The sequence below is a fragment of the Rhinolophus ferrumequinum genome, chromosome 25, assembly GCF_004115265.2.
Source record: "Rhinolophus ferrumequinum isolate MPI-CBG mRhiFer1 chromosome 25, mRhiFer1_v1.p, whole genome shotgun sequence".
Lineage (NCBI taxonomy): Eukaryota > Metazoa > Chordata > Mammalia > Chiroptera > Rhinolophidae > Rhinolophus > Rhinolophus ferrumequinum.
The window spans coordinates 16289108-16309722 of NC_046308.1; the positions used below are offsets into that span (position 1 = coordinate 16289108).

Below are 20615 nucleotides of genomic sequence, written 5' to 3' on the forward strand. Positions count from 1 at the left end.
CAGGACCTGTCACGTAGTAGGTCCTTCTCTCCATCATCGCCACCATCATCATCAAAGGTGGCTCAGGTACGGGGAAAACTTAAGGGGCAGCTCTCAGACTCCTACCCCAACTCCTGCTTCCATCAATGGCATCCCACTTTTGGCTGATTATGGGGATTCAGAGGTCCCCCAAATCACGCTCAGGTTTAATCATTGGCTAGAAGGATTCACAGAGTTCTGGCTTGTCACCGTGAGAGGATACAGACGAAAATCAACAAAGGGAAGAGTCACATAGAAGAGAGTCCTGAAGAAATCAGGCATAAGTTCCCAGTGGTCCTCTCCCAGGGGAGTTGTACAGACAGCACCTACTTTCAACATGCGATGCTATGCGACACCCACGGAATATTGTCAACCAGGAAAGCTCACCTGAGCCTTAGTGTCCAGGGACTTTACTGGGGGTTGGTCCCATAGACATAGGTGACTACCCACGTGGCTGACCTTAGTCTCCAGCCCCCGTAGAGGTCAAACTGATCCCAAACCCAAGGCTCATACCATAAATCACATTGTTAGCATAGAGTATCTAGCAGGGCTCAATGCCCCCGCATAGACAAAGACACTTTTATCAGGCAGGATATTCCAAGGTCTTAGAGGTTCCCTTCCAGAAGCCGGGATCTTTCTCTGAAATGTGAAGGATGTGGACAATCCAGACCTGCTGAGTTAATCCTTTACTGCACAATTATATATTGTCACTCCTATGAAGGCTTTATTTAAAGAAGTTATTCCATTATACAGAGGATAAAATTGAACCCTAGAGATGACAATGGACTTACCAAAGGCCACAGAGTAAGTTAATGAGGCATCCTGACTATCCTAATTCAGAGCTTTTTCCTTCCTACCACACACCTCAGTTTGCCAATCCGTAAAATAGGGGGATCCTAGGCCAGTTCCCTCACTTGTGAGGTGCCTTTGGGTTCTGCCTTTATAGAAGTTTCTCTTTCACTTTTTTCTGCAGCCTCAGGAGAAGCCCCTGGTTCTCTGCCACCTGTAGGGTATGGTTAGGGTTCTCCTTTGTCTGTGGGGACCTCTTAGCTGGAGCAGATCCTGTGCTAATTTGTTTGTAGTAGGAAGCACTTCGCCTTTACTCTGGAAGCATCCAGGTCAGGGTTCAAGGGCCAGCTGGAGGAGAGATGTGGAACAAATACAGCTGACCCTTGAACAATGCGGGGGTTAGGAAGGCTGACTCCCCACGTGGTCGAAAATCCATGTATAACTGTTGACTCCCCCAAAAGTTAACTACTAATAGCCTACTGTCGACCAGAAACCTTACCAATAACATAGTTGATTAACACATATTTTGTACGTTGTATGTATTATATACTGTGATCTTACAATAAAGTAAGCTAGAGAAAAGACAATGTTATTAAGAAAATCATAAGGAAGAGAAAATACGTTTACAATATTTATTAGGGGGGAAAAATCCTCATATAAAGAGACCCATGAAGTTCAAACCCATGTTGTCTCAGGGTCAAGTGTATAGGCGTGGGCTTGGGGGTCAGACGGCCCTGGTTCAAATCCTGCCTTTGCCACCTACTAACATTTCCTCATTATAACAATGAAGATAACAACAGCTATTTCTCAGGGAAAGGAAAAACAGCATTTCAATGCCACAGGTAAAGCCGTGTGAATGTCTTATTTGTCCCCAGCAAATAAAGCCATGTTTGTCCCTGTTATATCTGAAGAGAGGCCTGCCCTCATCTCTCAAATGAAACAAATTAAGTCTTGCAGTTGACAAACTGCTTTGGACATCTTAAAACTCCATCATACACAGAAGTCCCCTCCATTGCCCCAAGTTTTGTTTCTTTAAGGTTGATCAGGCAACCTTACTGATCCTAACTTCATGAAACCAGAAACCAAGGCTTTGAGACATGGAATTGGCTCAAAGTCACATAGCAGTTTGGTGGCTAAACCAGTGCCGGGGCCAGGTCCCCTGATTTCCCGGGTCTTCTCCACCTCTGAGCATGTTCTATGAGCATCCCGGGATGCCGACTGGGTCTTTGTTTTTGTCTGTGAAGCTGAGCAAACAGGTGAAGAGAAACTGTAAACTTGCTATGTCTTTTAAACGCTCTCGCAAACCGTCTGGATTCATCCCCAAGTATTAGATTTGTCTGGGTGAGTATAGAGGTAATTGAATCTCAATAGATTTCCCACCGTGGGTTTCCTCTCTGAGCTGTGTTGTGTGGCATCTCCCAGCCCTCCCTCAATGACTCACTGATTTTCATGTACACAGATAAATCATGCTGTGTTCCTGTCCCCTTCACTACCGGCAGACATGAATGGAGCAGGGGTGGGGGGAGGGAGGGCGGTGAGGATGGAGGTGGGAGCTGAGAGGGGTGTTGAAATGCTAATCCCTTGGCACTGATGTCAACCACAGTTAATCAGATGGTTAAAGACACAAAGGCAGGATCACACCCCAGTGCCAACAGCTATCAGGGCCCATTCACGGGAAAGATGGATGCACTGCCCAGCTGATACTCTGATGAGAAGTAACTGGACATAAAAGAATGTTCAAGCCTTTCTGAACCCAACACGAATTACAAAGGAAGCCCATTGGTGGGGGAGAAGCCAGCTCACAGAGGGCAATTATCGGATAATTACTCTTGTAGCCGGAAACCCTGAAAGAGTCTTTTCTTGCCTGCGCAAGGTTGGTCTCCTAACATATGCTGCAAGTCCCCTGTGGCCCCCTGGGTTTCTGCAACAGTCTCAGGAGGGGTTGGGGTGTCAGCTCACATGTGCAGTTTGGTGTGCTGTTTTGGGCCATGGGTAGCTTGCACCAAAATCTCCCCTCCACCCATATGCCCGTGGCATGTGGGTCAGTGCCAGAAAAATGAAAAGACCCCACAAATTCACCTCTTTGCGCTCCGGCTGCTAAAGCAAACCGTGTGATTTACGGGGATGGGAGGTTTTTTATACTCTGCTTGGACCATGATGAAATTATGTTTGCAATTAGAACAAGTCAGGGTGTATGTTCACCTGGGACATCTCTTCAGGCATGAGATCATAAACCCAAATATACGAATCTAGTGTCACGCTTACCAAGGATTCGCCTGTATGACGGCTAGTAGTGTAAACCACCTACTGGTCCACAATCCCTCACTGACAGAGGTGGACTTCCTCTAACCCACCGAGTCTTGTTCTCTGTATCACCAGTGATGCAGACATATCCGGGATTCATTAAACGGAAATCTATGAGGGGCCTACTATGTGTCAGGCCCGTGGCCTAGGTCTTAGGAGACAGTGATGGATGAAGCGGAAGTGCTTGTCCTGCTAGTGGAAGTGATCGTCCTTCCCTTCCTAGAAGGGAAGACAAGAAAGGAACCAGTAAAGAACGACAGTGGGATTGATGCTGTGACGTATCTCTGTGTTGATGGCAGGAGCTCAGGAAAGGGGCGTAAATGCAGGGAAAGGTAAACAGCGTTATATGCAAAGTGATGGAGCCACGTAGCAGAGGGGAAGAGAGAGACGTTGCTTGAACGCGGGAGAACTGAAATGAATTCGTTGTGATGTGGCAGGCAGTGAGAAACAGGATGAAAAGCTTTCTGGGACAGATTGCCAGGAGCTTTCCAGGAAAAGGCAGAGCCTCAAGTGTACCAGGCCACGGGTGGGGGGTGGTTTAGAAAGATCCCTCTGGCGGCTGCAGATGGAATGGGCTGGAGTCCTGGAGCGAAATCCGGGAGAGAAGCAGGGTTTTCGTAACAGTGGCGATGGGAACAATAGGATATCTAAAAATGTCTTTTATAAGGTGCAACTTGCTGTCTTTGCTTCCTTCATGGTGAGACTCACGTTCTTTGGTGCATTATAAAAATGAAAACCTGAACTCATCCAATGTCCCACTGGACTGTGTCGAATGGAACTCTGGCATGTCCACCCCTCGGCGGGGTCTGGCCTGCCATGGACGTCTCTTGTGCTCTGTCTGCGACTACACAACATCGCCCAAAATAATCATCTTAGACGATTTTGTCACAGTGATGGATTCTAAGCCTGGTGGAGAGGATTGTTAAACGGTCTGGTTTGGGCTGACCCCCGTATTGAGGGAATTGTCCTGCTCCTCCCAGGGAGGGGGAACTGCCAGGGAGAAAGCAACGGGGCTTGGGTTTCCTTTCCCATCACCATCCACTGAGGGTCCTGTGCCGTCACGGTGGAGGTGTCGAATCACAGATGCTCAATCAATGATCCCAGGCCTCCTCACTCTTTCCTGCCACGCACTTCCCTGCCAAGTAGCACAACTCCGGGCGGAGGGAGCACGCGGGCTAGGAATCTGTTCATTTTCTTCCTGAGGAGACATTTGGGTGAAAAGAAAGGAAGTTAGAACAACTGGCCCGTGAGAAGGCTGAGGACCAGACCACACAGCTTCCGCCAGGGTGAGTCCTGGGTCCTGGGTCTTGTGTTCGTTGTGTTACCCCACCAGCCCTGTGCAGCCACATTCAGCATCCTAGAATTCCTGGATTTGCAGGGAACTTCATCAGTTCCCAACCAAGGTGCTAAACACCGCAAAGCACCCTTACTGTTTTCTCCCACAATTCTCCCTGGATGTCTAGTGTGTGCTGGGCAGTGCAGGCAAATCCAAGAAGAATGACGGGTCTCCTGTCCCGACTTCCTGGCCTTCTCTCCACCGCTCCATGTCCTTCCTACTCTTCCGTCTCTTCTACCTTTCTTCCTTGATGGATCCAACAAATAGGTACTGCATTTCTCCCACGTTAAAGACACTATCGTAGGCATAGGGGATGAAATAGTGAACAAAACCCATCAAGTTTCTATGCTTTTACTTTTCACTCAGCAGTACATTACCTTTGATTGATGAGACGATCCAGGGCAGACCCCAAATCAGCATATGGGACGAAAGCTTTGGCGGGGGGGGGGGGTGTCTTGTGGTTCCCAGACAGCTTCTGAATGTCCCAGCTATGCCACACACGGGACACACGTGGTCGTGAGAGGTGCTGCCGCGTGGGTATGGACTACCTCGTGGAGACAGACAACGAACAAGGAAACGAATCACCAAGATTAATTCCGATTGCAATCGTGCTCGGAAGGGAATGAGAAAAAAGGGATGGGGGATCTTGGGAAAGGAGAGCAGAGACCTGAACGACCACAGGGAATCAGCCAAGCAAAGATATCAAAGAAGAGAGTTCCAAGCAGAGGGAATAGCAGATGCAAGAACCCTGGGGTGCAGAATAAACTTGGAAGATTTAAGGAGCAGGACAAAAAAAAACCTGCGTGTGGCCATATTATTATTTGAGGGGGAAATGTTAAGAGATAATGATGGAGAGGGAGGCCCAAGGCTAGAACCCAAAAGCTTTGTAACCCATCGAAAGCTGCTTTGTTCTTATTCTCCGAGTGAGGGGAAGCCACTGGTAGACTTGAAGCAAAAAGATCCTACGATCTGATTTACATCTTACAAGTACTCCTCACCTGCCCCAGACGATTTTTCTCCAACGTTAAAAACAAAATATGATCACTCGATCATTTCCAAGGGCTAATCTTGGACAAATCTGATGGGCTATCGATTTTGTTCACTATTTTATCCTCCATCGCCTTTGGTGGGAAATCTGCTGTAGCTGACGGTCTACCTATGTATGAAGATGCCCATCTGTCTTGCCAAAGGTAGAGGACCACCAGGGGCCATTTGCTAGAACTGCAAAGTCAATACTCCATCGAAGAGTGTGACGTGCTACATAAAGTACAGGTTACTTATGCTCCACCTAAGTGTAATAAACGAGACAACGAGACCCATTAGAAGTGTCTCCCAAGACTCTGGACTGTAATTAGTCAGCACAGGGGCTGGGGACGGTCATCGCTCACCTCGCCAGTCCTTACCTCTGATTTTAACCAACTGCAGAATAGACACAAGGAGCTGGATGAGATCAGTTTTACTATGGGTGAAGCTGGGATGCAGAGCACAGTTGGACGCCTATACTCTGTCCTCCCCAAATGACTTTGGTTTAGTGTATCCAGGCAGAGCAGAGATGTATGGAGAGAGGGAGGGAGGGACAGTGTGGGGGAGAGGAAAAGAGGGAGGGAGGGGGGAGGTAGAGAGAGAGAGGGAGGGATGGAGGCAAGGCAGAGAGAGAGCCACATTGCTGGCTTTTCGGTTCAGAGGCTCTGCACTGGAAATAGGATGCAGTGGGCATCAGGGATGTCTGTATCTTTCCTTAATATCTCCAATCACATGGTGCCTCCTCTCCCAGGAGGAGTGAGGGAGAAATGGAGGTGAAGCACTAGTGTGGCTTCCTGGGACTCCCTGCCAAAGCAAAGCCGAATTTCCGGCCCACTATGGAAATGTGAGAGCAGTAAGAAGCGCTGAGAAAGGCTGGGGTTGGTTCTCTGCCGTCCTCTGAAATTGGGGTGACAAACCTTAGGGAATTCATTGTTATTATTATTAACCATTATGACTAATTATTATTGCTATAAAAATGGCATGCATGTGGCAAATTAATCAAACAGTAAAAAATGATGTGCAATCAAAGGTGACACCCTCTCCCACCTCAGGCTGAGCAATGCAACCTTTAGGACAATCTCGCGAAGAATTACCCAGACATGTTCTCCAAAGATGTGTATTTATTGCAGTGTTACTTGGGAGGACGGGGTGGAGAATGGTAGTGACATAAATATTAATTGATAGGAGCCTGGTTTAATCACATATGTGTTTATATTTTAAGGTAGCCATTAATAAGGAATAGAGTGACCATTATACGCTGACATGAAAAGATACTCATGATGGATTTTAAGTGAAAATTTTGTGGTGGAATACTAATATATGGCCTACTATAGAGCAGTGAAAAATGAATCAGGTAAAACTATATTATCCACATGGATGAATCGCACACAACGTATTGAGCAAAAAAAGAAAAGAAAAGAAGAAAACAGGTTGCAGGAGGATTCATATGGAGGACTACATTTATTTACTTTTAAAACATGCCACACGATTGTTCAGAGACATCGACACGTGTAATAAACAAGTGCACACAATAAATAATAATCATAGTAAAATACCACCAATGCACGTAATAAATGAGCATGCTGACGGTCAAATTCAGGACAGTAATTACTCCCAGAGGATGGAGAAGTTGGTAGGGAAGAATAAACAGAAGCTTCCACTGTGCTGCTTGCATGTTTCTTCTTTAGTTGAAGGCGTACATACATGGATACTTGTTACCTTAGCTCTTTATGAGTCTTTATTAAGACTTGAGCTCTTTTTGAATGACTGAAATATTTCCAAATGCATTTCTTAGTAAGTGACAGAACAATATATGCAATGTAAGAACTCTGTAACTGTTCAGATAGACAGAAAGTGACACCAGTGATTGTGAGGGCTGACAGGCTGCTATGCGAGCGCCATGCTTTACAATTGAGAGTCCATTTACTTTCTAACAACCCTAAGTGGTAAGGCTGGTACAACCCCACCTTACAGATGAGAACACTGAGGCTCATAGAAGGGAAGTGACTGTCCAGGGTCTCGTGGACAGGTAGCAACAGGCTGAGCTTGGAATACAAGCAATTCTGACTCCAACCCCACGCTCCTCTGTGCTATCACACCTTTTCAGGTGAAAATACTTATTATTTTTATAGCAATACATTTTATTTGGAGATTAAACAAGATCCCACTAATACCGATTCCCTTTAGAAGGCAGAGTTGGTGAACAGGCTGGGGGCAGGGCGGTGCTTGTACTTTTGATTTCATATCTTTCAGGTATTCTTGCTTTTTTTTCCCCTTCAAATAAACTATTTTATGGGGAGGGAGGAAGCTCTCTGAGGGTGTGGGAAAGAGGAAAGAGCACGATGTCAGAAACCGTGTCAGAACGCATCTAATTCTACCCCGATTGGTTCTATGATCGTAGACAAGTCACTTCCTCCCTCTGAGCCTTGAATTTTTTTTTTCATCTATAACATCAAAAACCAAAATGTCATTCTCACAGAATTGTGTGGAGGTTGAAATGCTGTCACAGCTGGAGATGCGTTTTGTGGACTATAAGCTGCCGTCTGAATATGGGTATTGTTAGCACGGGCATACAAGTAAAGGGCTGCAACTGAGGCGGTAGATGAAATCCCACTGTCCCCCAGGCCCACCCCCACCTCTGTCCTTTGTCCCAGAAAGTCTTCTCCCAATCCAGATGCGAGGGGCACCATTCATCTAACTGAGGGTCCTCGTGCCCACAGGACTGAGTAAGCCAGGTACCCCGGGTCCTCTCTGGCTGGAAGGACTGGGTTGAGACCGTCATTGCCAGCTATTCACTAGACAACGTGGACCTCTGGATGCCGGCACCTGTTGTCTGACCCAGTGGCTGGCACATAGTAGGTGCTCACTGAATGAATGAATGAATGAATGAATATGAATGAATGAATCGATGATCAAATGTGAACGGGAGAAGAAAACTCAGCCCTCACTCAATCCAACTTCCTTATCTATAAAATAGGGATTATGCTAAAACCTTCTCCGATCCTAAAATTCACAGAGGCAAGCAAAACAAAGTTGATCAGCTCTGGGAATGGGAGAGAGGGTCTATTCCGTTCTGAGGGCAGGGCCAGGTTTGCCTGTTTTGTTCATTGTGGTTAACCCAGGGCTCATCGATTAGAGGCAATTTGTCCCACCAGGGGTCATTTGACAATGTCTGGAATCATTTTTGATTGTCACAACCAGGAGTAGGCGGGAAGTTGCCACTGGGTGGAGGCCAGAGGTGCTACTCCGCATCTTCCAATGCAGGGGACGGCCCCTAGCCTCCCCAGCAAAGAATTATTCAGCCCAGATGGAGAAGACTTAACTGACATTCTTCAGGGTGGTTCCGATGCCCCTGGTTTAGTTTCTGGTTTTGTTGGGTGTGCTTTGCTGTGTGGTTGATGTTTTTTTCCAAACCTCAAATAGCCTTGTTTTGTTACTAAAGTGTTGGGTGATCCTGGGCGTCCCATTTTCCCTCTCTGGACCCCAGTTCCCTTCTAAGTGCAGTTTGTAACCGTGGACTCTAGGAACCTTTGGATCTGTAAGATGTGATATTTAATTTGGGGGTTGTCCCTGTTGGGGGCCAAGCCAACCAACCGGGATAGGCTGGGGAAGCCCTTCTTGTGGAGGGTGAAGGTACGAAAAACCACCACTGAATCAGATAAGAGTCATGGTGGTTGGAATAGTAACTTACATTTTTATAGGACCCTTTACCAAAAATATATCAAAAGATGCACCTGGCAGCCCGGCCCCCTAAAAGTCCTCACTGTGGAAAATCCAATGAGGAAGAATTATCATCATCCCCACCAGGAAAATGAATTCCAAAGGGTCTCAATGACTCAGGTAGCGAATGAAACACATCTGCGATGACAAATGTGTCCGTCTGCCTTCCGTCGGCCTCTCCATTACCAGGTGCCAAAATCAGCCTTCCAGCCCTGCTCTTTTCATAATTTTTTTTGTTTTGTTTTGTTTGTTTGTTTATTTTTTTATTTTTTATTTTTTTTAATTAAAGTTTATTGGGATGACAATTGTTAGTGAAGTTACATAGATTTCAGGTGTGGGCTCTAGAAGAAGGTAAATGGGGTGTAATATTTTTTTTTTATTTAAGAAAATATTCAATATTTATTATACACATTTTGGGAAAATACCAAAAAATGAGGAGGAGGAAAACACATCACCCAACAGTCCCATCACCCAGCGGCGGCCGGGACCAATCCTTTTGGTGTCATTCCTTCCTGTCAAAAGACCACTCTGCATTGCAATTGGCACTTAGAAGGCAAAAGTAATGAGGACCGCACAGGGAGTAAGGCGAGATCACAGGTTCCGGGGTGGACTTTTCTGATAACCACAATAATAAGAGTCCCTGGACGGGTCTGGCAGGGGAGGCGAATGATTTGTATTTTAACAGAGAACACGGTGGGGGATGGGGCGTGTCATTGGGAGGTTTGAAGAAACATGATCGGTAGCTCACGCAGCAGAGACACACATGGAATGATCCGTTAGAAAGCGAGGCTTGCAATGTGTTTTGGTTCGTTGTTTCTAGTCATTCCCACACACACTGTAGAATGTTTGCCTCTTGCTCTTTTCACCGAGCATCACAGCAGAACCATCCCCCAGCTTTCATTTCCTCCGCTTCACATTCCGTCAGTTTGCGCCCCTGATGATATGTTTCTGCTCGGAATCCATGCCATCCTGGCTTTTCCTCTGCTGCCTGCCGGGCCGTCAAGATAGAGACCTTCAGCTTCAGAGCTGCAGAACTGGTGCTTGGTTTTTGTTGTTTTTTGTTTTTTTGGCTTAAATGGCATGCTTCACAATGTAATCTCCCATCTCCGCATCCAAGTTAGAAAACAAGAGAGACTTGGCAGGCAAAACAAATGTTCAGTCACCTTCGATGTGGATCCGTTCTGTCTCGAGAGAAGAGAGAAGCATCGGTATGCATTTCACTACGGCTCCATCTCTGCTGTTTGCTCTCCCTGTTTGGTTATCATGGTGTGTCTGTCTTCCTAAGTCCTTGCGTGCAGGGACCACATCCTAGAGTGCCGACTCTCTGCTGAGTGTCAACCAGCAAAGAGAGTCTGAACCCAACACTTTCACTCATTAATTGATTGACAGCATTTGAGCAGGACACTGAACACACGTGATAAAGGAAGAATCAGCCAAATGTGACGGCGATGATTGAAAATGCTAAGGGCTCTGAAAAAGAGCAGTTAGTTTAACACAGTGGTCGTTCGGGCCCCAGGAAAACCAGCCTATTCGAGCAAGTTGTTATGTCACTGGACCTCTGAGGTCCTGGAATCCAATTTTGACTAATTCCCGTTGGGACTTGGTTTTGCGTGGTGCTCCTCTGGCCAGCATCGCCACGGAGAACAAGGCCTTCGGGCTCTGCAGGCTACATGCACTGCAGACCACGGGTACACACCCATCTGTCTTCAACATGGCCTTCAGTTTGCAGCCAACCAGAGGGATCCCAGGGTGGGTGAGCTCTGAGTAGGGAGGTGAATTTACCTGGTGGATATGCAACCCCCCTGGAAGTTTTTGGATGGAAAGGGGTGACTCAGTCCAGCTGCATCTACTTCCTAAAATGCTTTCTAGTTGCTGTGGTTAGTTAGCACGGGTTTTACCCTAGGGACCCGGGAGGAGGGAGCAGTGGCTGTGGGAGGAAGCTGATGACGGAATCTTTCTTTTGCATTTCCTTCTGCTCTTGTTGGCTGTGTTGGGTCTCAAAGGGCTAGAAAGGACAGGAGAGTTCCCAGGCCTTGGAAAGAGCCACCACCTGCTACACAAACTTGCCACCTACAACTCCAAGCGCTTAGAAGGCAAAAGTAATGAGGACCGCATAGGAAGTTAGGCGAGATCACAGGTTCCGGGATGGACTTTTCTGATAACCATAATAATAAGAGTCCCTGGACGGGTCTGGCAGGGGAGGCTAGTAATTTGTATTTTAACAGAGAACACGGTGGGGGATGGGGCGTATCATTGGGAGGTTTGAAGAAACATAATAGGTAGCTCACCCAGCAGAGACACACGTGGAGCCATCAGTTAGAAAGAGAAGGGCTGGGGGGAAGAGGCTGCTTCAAGCCGAGGAGAAGGATGCCAGGGATAAAAATACCCCGTCATTCCTAAGAGAGTGAGGAGCATGGTCTTTGGCACCAGGAAAATGGAGATTGGAAATCTAGCTTTGCTCTGTGACCTTGGAACATTTACTTAATGTCCCAAAGCCTCAGTTTAGTCATCCCTAAAATTGGAATAATAATTTCCACCTATAAAGTTGAGAAAGAATTACATGCAATAACAACTGAGGAATGAAGCATTAAACGAGGGGACAAAGCATTTAGCGCAGGCCCGGCACATAGTCCACATTCGATAAAACAATCAAAAATTAAATGTAAATATCACTATTGTCATGGCCAAGGCACCCTGACAGGATTTAGCTCATTTGTAACCCTTTCATCACCTTCTCTGACACAATTTATTTGCCCAATCTCTCTCTCTCTCTCCTCCCTCTTCCTCCCCGTCTTCTTCTTCCTCTCTCTCACTCCCCCCACTTGTGATCAGGTGGAAGGGCCTAGTTGAAACTGCTGTAGCCACAGGACCCAACAAAACCCACAAGCCAATTTCAGGATGGAGGCTGTCACTTGACTCTTTTAAACAAGATTTTTAAAGGCTCTAAGACTAATTGCCAATTACCTGCTCAGTCCAGAAATTGACAATGTCAGAGCTGGAAAGGCTGTCAGATCTTATCTAACCTGGTTGCCCATTTGACAGAGAAGATGGAGAGAAGAGGAAACCTGCACAAAGTTATGCTAGGGAGTCATGGCCAGGATAGGACCACTACCTGGGTCCCCCAACCCCTGGCTGCATCCAAGCTCTTTGCGTCGAACCACAGTTGGGTCTCAGGAGCTAGGTTTCCTGACCCCTTATACTCTACTCTTTTTGTCCCATCACCTCCTTCTCACTCCAGTCTACAAAGACACTCTACATCCATCATTTGATAAAAGTGACTGTGAGCATAAAAGCCACAGCTTTTGGGCAGACCCACATCTGACCTAATCCTATGAGGTCGACATACTGTCTCTATTACACAAAAAGTTTAAATGGATTTGCCCAGACTGACGCAGGATTTGAACCCAGGTTCAACTCTGAAGCCTCAAGACTTTCCACCTTGGACCAGGAAACCTCCCTGAATGACCTTAATCTGCCCTCATGTTATCCATACATCCTCTCCTCTCTGACGTCCACTCCTGCCCCAGCACCGCTGTCAGCCTGGAATGCACACTGGCTGGTAATCGATGTTACACAACAGGAACATTTGTTGATGCCAAGTGCAAACTGTTACAGTCGGTATAGATTAACCCACTGCCGCCGACTCCATGAAAATAAATGAGCTTTTCCGACGGCTGCGGAAATAAATGTAAATGACAGTGCTGAAGGGCCAGCGACTGTGGCTGAGGGAGTGTCTCCTACAGAAAATCGAAAGGGACAGCAATCAATCCCAGCACCTTTGTCCCCAGGATGTGATTCCTCTCTGTCTGAAATCATCGTCAGAAATGTTCTGACTGCTTCCTGCTGAAGGTCGTGGTGAGAGTAAAAACCATGACAGTGGCTGGCATGCACTCGGCACTCACCCATGTGACTGCATATGTATGCATGCTTTACATACATCAGCCATGACAACCCCAGGAAATAGGGAATCAAAGCCCCATTTTACAGCTGAGGAAACTGACGCTCAAAGAGGTAAAGCCATTTGCCAGCTTGCAATTGGCAGCACTGGGTCTCAAATAAGTTCAGGCATGATTCTGCCAAAGAGCTGCTGAGGCAAGCCCTTATTTAAAATTACTTGATGGTTTTACTTTCAAGACAAAAATAAACCACAAGGAGTTAGCAGGGTAGATAAGGCCACCAGGGCCTGGCCCGACCTCCCTACCTCACCAGCTTTCTTTGGAATCACCTTTCACCTCTGCTCCCTGACCCCTCGCATTCCTCTTTTGCACTGACCTCAGCCAGGCCTCCACGATCTTCCCACATCTCTCTGTTCTGAATCTGCCTCATGATTCTGAATCCTCAAATCTTTCTGTGTCTCTCATAAAAATCACTTTTATATTATTTAACCAAAAAGCAAGCTCTCTTGATCCCAGGACAGTATAGCCCTGAGCCAGGGCACAGAGCTTGCAGAAGGGAGTGTGGGTTGGTTACAGCCCCACTCGTCCTCTTCGGGGCATGTCCTTGTGCAGTGAACAACCTGCCCAACTGTACATAGTGGTCCCGCCCTGCAGACTGGGTTAGGGGCCTTGTCCTCTCTGTTCTGTTAGCACCCAAAAAAGCTTCTTTCTTTCTAAACATTTATCACATGAAATATTACTATTTCTACTTTCCTATTCCCTCTTCCAGGACATATACAATTAAATTGAGCCTCTTGGGCCTTTGGTTTCTGTAGACCTAATACTTAGCTCAGGCCTGGCGTCACCAACCCTAAAACTCCATGGTCAGCAAATGGGGGCGTGAGGGAAGGAAAAGGAGAGAAGCAAGTAGGGAAGGAAGAAGGGAGAGAAAGAAGTGATAAAAGGAGAAAGGGAGAGAGGCAGGGAAGGAGGAAAGAAGGCAGCTCCTTTATCTGTTGATCAGGTTGTGCCAGTGTCCTGACAAGCCTTGGGTGCCCTCTCAGGAGGGTCACCCTCAGAGTCTGACAGAAAATGGAGGACCTAAATCCCCAAGCCTCAAGTGAAGTGGTATCTTTTCTCTTCTTCCCCAGATGCACCCCCGGAGGGAGATGCCAGCCCTTCAGGTACTTACCTTCTGCCCTCAGCAGCACTGAGGGGCACCATTCTGAGCAAAGAGAGCCTGGAAGAGAGAGTGACAACTGCCCCACTGATTCCAGCGCAGTCTGGGGAAGAGCTCCACGAGTTGGAGCTGGAAGGGACAGGCCCCTCCGCGCATCCAGAACCCTCAGCCCTGCCCACGCTGCTTCCGGAAGAGGCCAGCACCAAGCTTGCCTTCCTCCCCAGGAAAAAGCTGCCTTTGCTCAAGCAGGTGAACTCGGCCCGGAAACAACTGAGGCCGAAAGCCACCTCCACAGCAGCCCTCCCGAAGGCAGGGTCCCAGCCTGCATCCCCACGCCTGGGTGTCCTCTCTTCCGCCACAGAGAAGCCCGGCCCACCGGGGGACCCCGACCCTGTGGCCTCCGCAGGTGAGGAGATGCTCCGGCTGCCGTCGGAGGAGCCCCTGTGGCTGGACCAGAAGGAAGGTGCGGTCCCCACAACACCTGCACCCCTGCAGATCTCTCCTTTCACCTCACAACCCTACATGGCCCACACGCTCCCCCAGAGACCAGACCCTGGGGCACCCGCCATGCCTGATGAGGCCCATGAGGCTCCTGCCGAGGACGCCAGTCCAATGACCTTGATGGACAAAGGTGAGAACGAGGTGACCGGGTCAGCCTCAGAGGAGAGCCAGGAGACCACAACGTCCACCATTATTACCACCACGGTCATCACGACGGAACAGGCCCCAGGTATGCAGCCCCTGCCTCCTCAGGCCTCCTGCAGCAGCAGTGAGGCACCCACAGCGAGCAGGGCACGGGGGAAGGGGGGGGGTCCAGAGAGGTCCAGGCCCCACCATCAGTTACCATCTACTGAGCATGATTCTGTGACTCAGCATCAGTGCCCCCATTTTAAAGATGAGACCTCTGAAACCCTGAGACATCAACAACATGCCCAAGGCCACACAGCTAAAGAGCTGGATTCAAAACCTTTCCATCTCGGAACAGAATGCTTTAGCCTCTCTAGAAGGCTGTAGCCCTTTCAGTGTGCTTTTCCTTTTATCCTTACGTGTACTTCTCTAGACTTGATCAAATGTACTTCCGTGTTCCAGTCTTTCTTCTTCTATCCTCTTTTCCATTGTCCAACAGAGAAAAGAGACCCCAACTGTCTTCACACGTGGATTTTGGACAAATGCAATGTGTCTCATTAAAGTGTGGGAGCTCTGGGTTTGAACTCTGATCGCTGTGTGAGCTTGGCCCAGATGGTGCCCCTCTCTGATCTTTGGTTTACTTATCTCTCAAATGGGCTCAAAAGATCAGTCCCTGTAAAGATGAAGGGAGTCACCCCTATCCACTGGTCAGAAAGGTGCCTAGCAGCATGTAGTAAGTGATTCCCTGTCAGCTATTGCTCTTTTGATTATCATGTGATTCTGGAGCTGAAGGAGAATGAACCGCAATGGGGAGGGTGGGGACAGGAGAACACAGGTTTCCCCAGAGGCCCTGTTCCACCCCACAGCCCATCTGCGACATTACCTCTGAGCTGTTCTCGGTGCCCTAATGAAAGTGCATTCCTCCAGCTCTCTGCAGCGTGAGCCTCTCCGACCCCGAAGGGTACATCGACTCCAGTGACTACCCACCTCTGCTCCTCAACAACTTCCTGGAGTGTACATACAACGTGACAGTCTATACCGGCTACGGGGTGGAGCTCCAGGTAACCACAGAAAGGTGCCCGGAAGTGGCTGCCTCTTCCAGGAGGAAGTCTCTGAAGGACTGTCTGAGTGAGGCTCACTGTTATCATCCTAATTATTAGGTTGGTGCACAAAGTAATTGCAGTTTTTGCAATTATTTTTAACCTTTTAAACCACAATTACTTTTGCACCAACCCACTAGTTTGGTTCTCTCTTTGCCCTGACCAGGGCAATTTGAGCTGGGCTTTGACGAATGCATAGGAGTTTCCAACTCAGTGCTGGACTTTGACGAATGAATAGGAGTTCCCAACTCAGTGCACAGCTGAAATAGCTTGGCACTCATGGAGGGAAGGGGGCGTGTTAATAAATTGTGAGGCCTTATACTCAGGAGGGAAGTCCTTTGATACTCTGCTTATAAAACACTCACACACCCACACACACACACACTCAGGGAAGCCCCATCTGGCTCATTTGATTCATACATTTTTGCCTGTAAACTAAGAATGGAAAAGCAGGGTATCGTACTATTCACATATCTGGGTTTGAAGTCCCAGCATTATCAGTTAAAGCTGTGTGACTTTGGGCAGGGGACTTTGCCTCTCTGAGCCTCAGTTTCCCCCTCAGTAAAATAGAGATGATAATGTTACTACTTTATAGAGTTTGGGAAAGGAATAAATATGACATCGCACAGAGAGCATTCAGCCAGAGCCTAACAGAGAGAGAGAAACGCTCAGTGCATGTGACCAGTTATGCTCACCCTAGTTCCAGGCCTTCCCCAAATGACCACCCAGCGTTAGAAGTCCTCTTTAAAATGGACTGAGGAGACATGCCTGGCGGTGGTGAACTGTCCAGTACAGTGTTCCACAGAGGAGAGGAGCGGATGACACTGGAAAAGGAAGCCAGTACCACATGGTGACAGACCCTTCCAGGCCAAGGTTAGAGGTCTGGACGTGAGCCTTTATCTAATGGGCAGTGAAGAGTCATCAGAAGTTTCTGAGCAGACTCAGTTGCATGGCCTGAACGTCACTCTAGGAAGGTTTCTCTGACTTGTACAGAAAAGAGAAAACGTCAGCTGCAGAACCTGTGGTCTTTGCAGCCCCCAGAGCTTAGCACGGTACGTGGCACATAGTAGGTACTTAATAAATATTCATGCAATGAAAATAAGCTGGAGAAAAGTTGCAGTCCTTCTGATTCGGGCACTTAATGAACACTCTCCTCCATATCATGAAGAGAGTAACTCTGTGTCTAATACTGTTGGCAGCCCTTTCTCAGGCACAGTAGAATTCCTTCACTGAGCACCTACTATGTACCAGTCAAGCTGTTGACATTGAGGGATACGGTGATTGGGCAAACCTGATGCAGTGCTTGCCTTAACGCAGTTCACCAGTTTGTAACTGAGACAGGCATGCATAAAAGACATCGGATGCCATTTGAAAATGTCTCTATGTTTATAGGGGCTGTTGTAGAATTATAGTAGAGGGACGGGCAAGCTCCTTGGCGGCCAGGGAAGGTCTCACAGAGGAGGGCAATTGTGGTGGGGCTTTGTTGAGTGAATAGGAGTTCATCAAAGAGAAAAGAGAGTGAGGTATATAGTCTGAAAGAGGAATGGGTGATAGATGAGGCCTGCCCTGCTTAGACAAGGGGTAGAAGGGCTGGGATTCCAGGTTCTACGGGGAGAGGCATAAATATCCAAATTGGGCACTGGGAAAGGACTAAAGTCCCCACCCCACCCCCACTCCCTTTGTTCAATGTCCTTGCGTACATCTAAAGCATCTCCCTTCTTTCTCCTCCAAGCCTGGAGAGTACCAAGAACACGGTTCTTTGAGGAATGTCTGGAGTTGGAGCCACCCTTTAGGAGGATAAGAAAGTGGGGCCGAGAATGCCCTAGAAATGAGGCCCCCTACTCCCCCAACCAATTCATGCAGAAAGGGGAAAAATGCATTCAATCATTCTGGAAATATTTAGTAAGCACCTACTGTGTGAAAGACACGATCCTAGGCACTGGGGATACCGAGCACCATGGAAAAGTCCCCACTAGCTCCAGAAGGACTTATCTCAGCTGCCAGCGTCCAGAAGCCCTCATAGGCCTCGGCTATAGGGGCTCACAGATCCTTGCAGCAACTCTGTCCCCTCAGCCTTTGGGGAGAGGACAGGAGCCCAGATGTTTCCAGAGCTGGGGCGTGGGGCCTGTCTGTCCCACTGAATAGGGGCTGGTTAAGGGGTGCTATGTTGGTAGTATCTGGGGCTGGTTGGAAGGGCCCTGGCTCAAACACAACTGAGCTTCTCTGTGAACCCCGACTGTCCCCAGGTGAAGAGTGTGAACCTGTCTGAGGGGGAGCTGCTCTCCATTCGTGGAGTGGACGGCCCCACCCTGACCATCCTGGCCAACCAGACACTCCTGGTGGAGGGGCAGGTCATCCGAAGCCCCACCAACACCATCTCCGTCTACTTCCGGACCTTCCAGGATGATGGCCTTGGGACCTTCCAGCTGCACTACCAGGGTAGGATCAGGCTGAGGCTGATGGGATGTAGTCATGTGCCTCAGTTTCCCTCTGGAGCCAAGGATTCTCAAAATTTTGTCCCAGGGGTCCCCCTGGCAGTTCGGTAAAACCTTTGGACCCCTTCTCAGAATAATGGTTTAAGAGCCAAAAATAAAATGTGTACAATTAAAAAAAGAAACCAGTCATATTGAATTACAGTTGTCGAAATATTGTTTTAATCGCTATCATAATCTACGTGCTTCTTTATTAACACATTAAATAATAACATCTCCTGGCCGTTCTGATAATTACTGTAATTTCAAAGTACTGAGGAGCATAAGAACTATATCAAGACATCCATTATGACGTGAAAATAGCTGTGATTTCTCTTGGTGAGAAAGTCACAGGTTCTATGAATATGTTACAGTTTGTTGCCTACATTCACGATGGAGGGAAATACCGCAGCTCAGTTAAACGGTCATGAAAATAAGCAAGCCACTTTTCCCCATTCAAGTTCATGGCGCCTGCATTTGATTCATGAATCCCATGAAAGTCCACATACTTCTGGTCAAGAGCCTCTGTCTCTTTTTGCATCTTCTACGAGCTTTCTTTTTATTTTTTCCATTTTGTCTGTTTTTAATGTCTCTGTTCTTTTGCTTTCTGTTCACTTCTCTCTTTTCTTCCTTCCTTTCTCCTTCCTTCACTTTCCTTTCCTTTTTTCTTGCTTCATTTTTTCCTTTCCTCTTTCCATCTCTTCATCCCCACCCTCCATTCTCTCCTCTCTCTCTCCCTCTCTCTCTCCCTCATGGTGATCGCATTTCCCCACCTCTTGAGCAGTTGCCATGGCCTCAGGTCACTTCCTTTAACCAGGAGCTCCCCCTGGATGTTGCCAAACATCTGAACGGGAAGTGGAGACACTAGCTACCCATCTGTATACGGGGCACAATCCACATTTACATCACATTGACCAAACATGTGGAAAACAATGTAGTTTTCACTTCTCCTTGGATGTTTCAGAAACAGGTGCATGACTGTCTATGGGAGTGTCCATTTCATCACAGCTTTTCAAGATTGAGACTCCCCTCTGTTGTCTTAATTAATTAAAAATGCGAGGGGGAAAATAGCTTGTTGAGCCATGAACTGGAATTTGTTCCTCCTAGTGAGTACTGGGAATACAAATAATCTGTGCTGCGGGAGCGATCAGACCATAATCTGTAATGGAGCTAGGGTGGATTTAACATCCTGTATGGAAACTGAGGAGCTTAACAGGACCACATACAGCCTTCTACCAACCGCATGTATAGTGAGTGCTGATTGCCAGACATTGGCAAGCAGGATGCCCTTCCTTGGTATTCCCCATTTGATCCTTACCACCACCCAGGAGCGAGGGACAATTTCCACTGGAAAGATGAGGAGGGTGAAGTTCAGGGCACTGTGTCACTTTCTCAAGGTCATACATTTTGTAAGTGATGGAGAAAAAATGTAAATTCACGTTGCTCTCCCTCCAAAGCCCAACCCCTTCCTTCCCAACTGTTTTCAAGTTTTCCTCTCCCCTGGCATTTCCTGAATAGCTGGCTATTCTCCTGGTCCACGAGTCTGCATTTTTAACAAACACCTGAGATGTTCGTGCAGGTGGGACCACCCTGCCTGGGTGATACTGCCCCTCCTATGCCTCAGGAGAAGGCCCTGCGAGGCCCGTGAGAAGAGAGGCTCCAGTGAGGTTTGGGAATTCATTTTTCACCCCAAACTTGCTGTCTCTGGTTAGGCAAGGTTGGGAGCTTTGAGCCTAGAAAAAAGTGCTCGTCTGGCAGTCTCCACATCATATGATCAACGAGAGTCACAAAAATACCCTGCCCCAGCACTCTGGCGTCCCCAGGGGCCTCATCTTTTCTCCTCAGCACAAATTGGCTCCCAGGAGGTGGGTCGCTTTCTCTGTCTCCCTGCTCTCAGGGATGATCGCCTGCCTTTGCATTTCTTCCCAGCCTTCATTCTGAGCTGCAGCTTTCCTCGCCGGCCCGACTATGGAGATGTCACCGTGATGGACCTGCACTCGGGCGGCGTAGCCCACTTCCACTGCCACCTGGGCTATGAGCTCCAGGGCGCCAGGACGCTGACGTGCATCAATGCCTCTAAGCCCCATTGGAGCAGCCAGGAACCCGTCTGCTCAGGTACACTCCAGCCTCAGCCGGACCAAACACGGAGGGTCCACTAGGAGTGGCGAGCCC

The 20615-nt window shown here is 48.0% G+C and overlaps 1 protein-coding gene across 1 annotated transcript in view; it reads left to right on the forward strand.

The window, feature by feature from the left end:
• SEZ6L (seizure related 6 homolog like) overlaps positions 1-20615 on the forward strand; it is a 177179-nt gene that overhangs the window by 97651 nt on the left and 58913 nt on the right. Inside the window, exons 5-8 of the mRNA XM_033098415.1 lie at positions 14217-14975; positions 15800-15933; positions 18219-18411; positions 20373-20558. Of these exons, the coding sequence (XP_032954306.1) occupies positions 14217-14975; positions 15800-15933; positions 18219-18411; positions 20373-20558 (1272 nt within the window). The remainder of the gene's footprint in view (positions 1-14216; positions 14976-15799; positions 15934-18218; positions 18412-20372; positions 20559-20615) is intronic.